The sequence below is a fragment of the Alexandromys fortis genome, unplaced genomic scaffold (genome assembly GCF_014885135.2).
Source record: "Alexandromys fortis isolate MF-2015 unplaced genomic scaffold, M_Fortis_MF-2015_v1.1 scaffold_342, whole genome shotgun sequence".
In the NCBI taxonomy this organism is placed as follows: domain Eukaryota; kingdom Metazoa; phylum Chordata; class Mammalia; order Rodentia; family Cricetidae; genus Alexandromys; species Alexandromys fortis.
In genome coordinates, this window is record NW_026068210.1 from 715,403 (window position 1) to 720,506 (window position 5,104).

The 5,104-nt window shown below is 51.8% G+C and overlaps 1 protein-coding gene across 1 annotated transcript; it reads left to right on the plus strand.

Annotated features, from left to right (window-relative positions):
• The first annotated feature begins 1,194 nt into the window (after positions 1-1,194).
• On the plus strand, positions 1,195-4,369 carry LOC126493313 (sodium-dependent neutral amino acid transporter SLC6A17-like). Its single transcript, XM_050130271.1, has 6 exons — positions 1,195-1,711; positions 1,826-1,983; positions 2,072-2,210; positions 2,313-2,491; positions 3,864-3,974; positions 4,061-4,369. Exons 1-6 carry the CDS (start codon positions 1,456-1,458, stop codon positions 4,304-4,306), a joined length of 1,089 nt encoding a protein of 362 aa, XP_049986228.1. The 5' UTR covers positions 1,195-1,455; the 3' UTR covers positions 4,307-4,369.
• The last annotated feature ends 735 nt before the right edge of the window (positions 4,370-5,104 follow it).

Here is a 5,104-nt window from a genome sequence, read left to right on the forward strand (position 1 = left end):
AGATGTTAATACATAGTCTTGTGTATGATAATAATCACCTATAATATACTATAACAGAAGAGTCCCTGTTCTCGGTGTTACAGAATAAAAAAGCTATGTGATATAAGTTTCTAAGTTTAGCTGCCTCCCCTTCTGAAACCTAAAAGGAGCAAACATTTAACATGAAGGATTTGGCAGTGGGGTCTTTTTGTTTTGTTTTGTACTCTTGAGACTAAGTTTCACTGCGTAGCCCAAGTTGGCCTTGAACTCTTGAACCTTCTGTCAGCCTCAGGAGTTCTGGTGTGCTGGGCATAAAATCATGCTAAAATCAGCTAAAATCGTGATATCTCTTGAATGTTCATAGTATCTACAGCAGGCACAGACGCTTGCAGCAGACTGTAGCTTCAATTCCAGGAGATCTGACCTCCACAGGTACCTATACTCATGTGCACCCCTCCACACACACAATTTAAAAAAAAAAATCGACCAGGAGGTACCTCACCCAGCAAGTAGCACTCTCTCTTCTCAAAACTTGCTGGATGGCTCCTGCTCTGTTCCCAAAGAGGATGCTGGTTGCACTCAGCCTACAGAAGAGGCCCAGAGGCACTTCCTAGCCAGAGAAAGCCTGGGATCTGCGATCCTGGAACCAGAGCAAGGCACAGCCATTTACAGCCGGGTGTGCAGTAGCCAGTGCTGTTGTCCCTGGCTCTGGGAAGTTGTTAGTGTGTAAAGTGCTGTTAAAACCCTCACTGGAGAGGGCACCCCTCTGAGTGCCAGTCTCAGTGCTGCCTCCTGGCGTTCAGACAGGACACTTACAGCAGCAGGAGCTGGCTAAAGGGATCTGACATGTCTTCTCTGTGTCTTTATTCAAGGTTTCCCGTTCCCACAGGGCTTCTCTTAGCAATTCTCTGGCAATAGCAAGGCACATGTTTGACAGGGCCTTGAAGACAGAAAAGTCTGACGAAGTCCTTGCCTGTTGTCTCAGAGGGGGCGTGGCTGTAGGCTCCCAGGCAGACACTGGGAGGATTATCAAAGGGTTTTCCTGTGCCTCAGCAATTTACTCTAAATCAAGCATCCCCCCCCCAGAAGGCCAGGCAGTGGTGGCGCATGCCTTTAATCCCAGCACTCAGCTGGCAGAGGCAGGCGGATCTCTGTGAGTTTGAGGCCAGTCTGGTTTACAGAGTGAGTTCCAGGACAGCCAGAACTATACCAAGAGATCCTGTCTTAAAAAGTCACATGCGCACACACATGTACACACACATACACACACATGTACACACACACAACACACACTAAAGTAAAATAAATAAATCAAACATCCCCACATCCTAATCCAATCCTGAAAGGAACACTTTCTGTCCCCCTCCCCACACCTCCCACTTCCCTGTGCCTCTCTGGACACTGGTTCTATCTTAAAGTCTGCTGTTTTTGGTGACCTCAAGACCCCTTTAGATGTGGAACCAGTGAAGAGATTCTATGGACCAATCTCCTAAAGCACTTCCCAATGATAAGAAGGAGAAAGAGTCTATGGAGAAAGAACCCACGTACAGGAAGAGGGGCATGAACCCCACATCCGTGTCCCGGGGCTTCAGGACCAGAGAGGTCCGAATTACCAAGATTCCAAACCACTTCCAGGCAAAGAAGACAGAGAACATCCTAATCTTGGTGGCCTTCTCCACTGGACTTGGCAGCGTGTGGCGTTTCCCATACCTGTGCCACCAGAATGGAGGAGGTGAAGCCAGAGACTATGCTGTGAGGTTAAGGAAGGGGTGTTGAGACCTCCCAGGGAGGATTGTGAGGGCTGAGGGGCTCCCAGCTGCATGAGCAAGATCCTACCCCTCCGCAGGCAGCTTTCTACTGATTTACCTCATCCAGCTGCTGCTGGTGGGGATCCCCCTGTTGTACATGGAGAAGATCATTGGACAGTGGCTACGGAAGGACAACATCCAGGCCTGGAAGCAGCTGGCCCCCTGGCTAGGCGGTTTGGGCTACTCCAGCACACTGGTAGGTTGGGGCTGGCAGACCCACAAGTTCCTGGTGCCGTGTCTCCTCCATGTCACCCCTTGGGCCTGGCCTACCTTGTTCTCCTCAGGCTTGTGTGCTGGTGAGCCTGTACAACAGCGCGCTGATCTCCTGGAATGTCATGTACCTGGGCCAGTCCTTTGATTACCCTCCACCCTGGGAACAATGCAAAATGCATTCCCGTGACCATGGGAACATCAGTATGACTAGTAAGGAGAGGGACAGAGAGATGGGTTAGTTGCAAGAGCTATTGGAGGCAGCATGTGAGGTGACCTGTAAGTATCTGAATCTCTGCCCCCTTCTCCCTGCAGAGATCCAGTGCCTTCAGACAGTGCCCTACCAGTATTTCTGGTATCACACAACCCTTGATGCCTCCAGCCAGGTGGAAGAAGGGATTGAGATGCTGGTCCTGAACATCACCCTGTGCCTCTTTGCCACCTGGGTCTTCCTCTATATCATCCTGATTATTAGGATGAGGATCTCAGTGCTTGTAAGTGTCCCCATGGCCTCCTTCCTGCTGAGCCTCAGGACCTCCAACTGTCCAGATGACAGGTTCATGTACACCCACCAGTGTCCCCAGTAAGTGTCCCACGGAAGAGGCCATAGCTACCTCAAGCAAGCTCTTGACGGGACTCTCTGGTCACCATCCCTGACACCCACCTCACTGAGCAGAGACTTGTCCTAGCTCTGCTATCACCTCTACCTCCCTGGGCTTTCTGGTGTGCACGGTGACCCTGCAGAAATGGTTTACTTCCTTGTGCTCCGTCTGTGTCCCTGTGAGCATCTGGATTCCTCATACCAGTTCTTGGCACCGTTCCTACAAACAGAGTCCCTGCTAGGACTAGGTGTTCGGTGTGAAGGGGCCTTTTCCCATTAGTCTTCTCACTGTAACCTGACATGAAGGATTTATTTTGGTCATGGTTTGAGGGTATACAGTGTGGTGAGGAACACATGGCTGGGACTGTGCGCATCCTCAGGTCCCCACAGAACAGGAGGCAGAGGAGCTGTGGTTCTCAGATGGTGTTCTCATCCCTCTTTTATTCCATCTGAGCCTCAGGGATGTTGACACAGACATCAAGGTAGGTCTTTCCCTTTCAGTTAATCCTCTAACAGCCCCACAGACACAACCAGGGGCATGCCTCAACCTCCTGGATTCTTCTAAGTACAATCAGGTAGACAATGAAGATTGGTCTTCACAGGCTGGGGAGAAAGAAGCATGGGCAGACAGTGATGGTGCACGCCTTTAATCCTAGAGTTTGGGAGGCAGAGGCAGGGGACTCTCTGAGTTCGAGGCCAGCCTGGTCTACAGTGTGAGTTCCAGGACAGCAGCTCAAGGGCCCGAGTTTGGTCTCCAGCACCCATGTGTAAGACCAGACAGAAAGGGATCCTTGGAACCCAGAACTGGGGTGGTGGGGACAGGAGGATCCAGGGTCCTAGTCTAATCGGCGTGCTCCAGGGCAGTGAGACCTGTCTCAGGAACAAGGTGGACAGCGAGAAGGAGTGGAATTAGCAGGGCCCGGACTGCGTGTTAGGACGCACAGGTAAAAGGGCAGAAGAGAAACATAAGAGACTGGATCCAGGAACATGATTCTGGGCGGTTTGGGAGTGTGGGTGACATTGGGGTGGGTGCTGGGACGCTCCTTTTGTGTGTGCAGCGGGGTCTGCACAAGCCTGCGGAGGCCAGAGGTCAACCTTTGGTGACTTTCCTTAGGCACTGCCCTCCTTGTTCACCTCCCACTGACCGGTTCACTCTCCAGCCCCCCCCAGCACTTCCCTCCTCCTCACAGCGTCCTGCCCACCCTCAACCTCACTAATGTTTTCTCTGTCTTCCTTCTCCTGTTTCTTGTGACCTACCTGCCTAGATGCTGATTTTCTCCATATTCTTCCCCTACATCCTCCTCTGCTGCTTCCTCATCCGCAGTCTCTTCCTGCCAGGAGCGATGGCTAGCCTCAGGCGCCTGGTGACCATAGAGGCAAGTCCCTCTCTACCTCACTCCCCAGGCTCCCAGGTTCGTTGCTCTGTCGGCCTCACCTCACCTGGGAACCCTCTCCTCCACAGCTCTCTATCTTGTCATCGCTGGACACATGGCGTCAGGCTGGAGGCCATGTGCTCTTCTCCCTCGGCCTTGGCATGGGCACCATCATCACTTTCTCTTCCTACCAGACTAGAGGTGACAACTACATCAAGTTGGCCTTCTTTGTGGCCATGGCCAACCTGGTGACATCATTGCTGAGCACGGCCATCATCTTTCTGGTGCTGGGCTTCTGGACCACAACCAGCGGGCCCAGCTGTGTTGAGAAGTGAGTGGCACAACCTGGCAATGCTAGCAGAAGCTTTCCCTCCTCAGCTCCCCTTCAGCACCACAGTCCTCTCGGTCAGACCCTTCCGTTGAATCCCACTTCACCTCAACCTCAGAGTAAACAACCACTGCCTAACGGAAGAGGACAGTTCTAGAAATTGCAGATGAAGCTAAGGATCACTTTCAAGTTGCTTCTTTAACCCGCGAGGCTGCTGTTACAGCTTGCCATGATGTCACAGCTGCCACGATGCGGGCGGCGGCTGTTGGCATGGGCTGTGTTTGAGTTGGGAAGCACCAGGTGTTTGCGCTTAGCCCAGTCGCTCTGCTTTTTTTTTTTCTAGGTGTAACCAGATAATGGGGTGTGTTTGTTTCTTTTTTTTTTTTTTGTTTTTGTTGTTTGAGACAAGGTCTCACTGTCTATACATGGCTGGCCTGTACTTCACTCTGTAGACCAGGCTGGCTTCACGTTCATAGAGATCCGCCTGTCTCTGCCTCCCAGTGCTGGGATTAAAGGTGTGTGCCAGGACTAGAGAGATTGCTCAATGGTTAAGAACACTGACAGCAGCTAGGTGGTGGTGGCACACTCTGGAGGCCCTGGCAGTTGGTTCTCTGAGTTCGAGGCCAGCCTGATCTACAGAGCGAGTTCCAGGACAGCCAGGCCTACACAAAGAAACCCTGTCTCAAGAAACCAAAACAAACAAGCAAACTTGCTGCTCTTCCATAGGACCCTGGGTTCAGTACTCAGCACCCACATGTTGACTTCCAACCATCTATATAGGTCCAGCCCAGGGATCCAACACCCT

Coding starts and splice junctions, on each gene's coding strand:
- LOC126493313 (XM_050130271.1), top strand. CDS start 1,456: ATGGACCAATCTCCTAAAGCACTTCCCAATGATAAGAAGGAGAAAGAG. Junction 2,492..3,863: donor GGATGAGGATCTCAGTGCTT/GTAAGTGTCCCC, acceptor CTACCTGCCTAG/ATGCTGATTTTCTCCATATT. Junction 3,975..4,060: donor GGCGCCTGGTGACCATAGAG/GCAAGTCCCTCT, acceptor TCTCCTCCACAG/CTCTCTATCTTGTCATCGCT.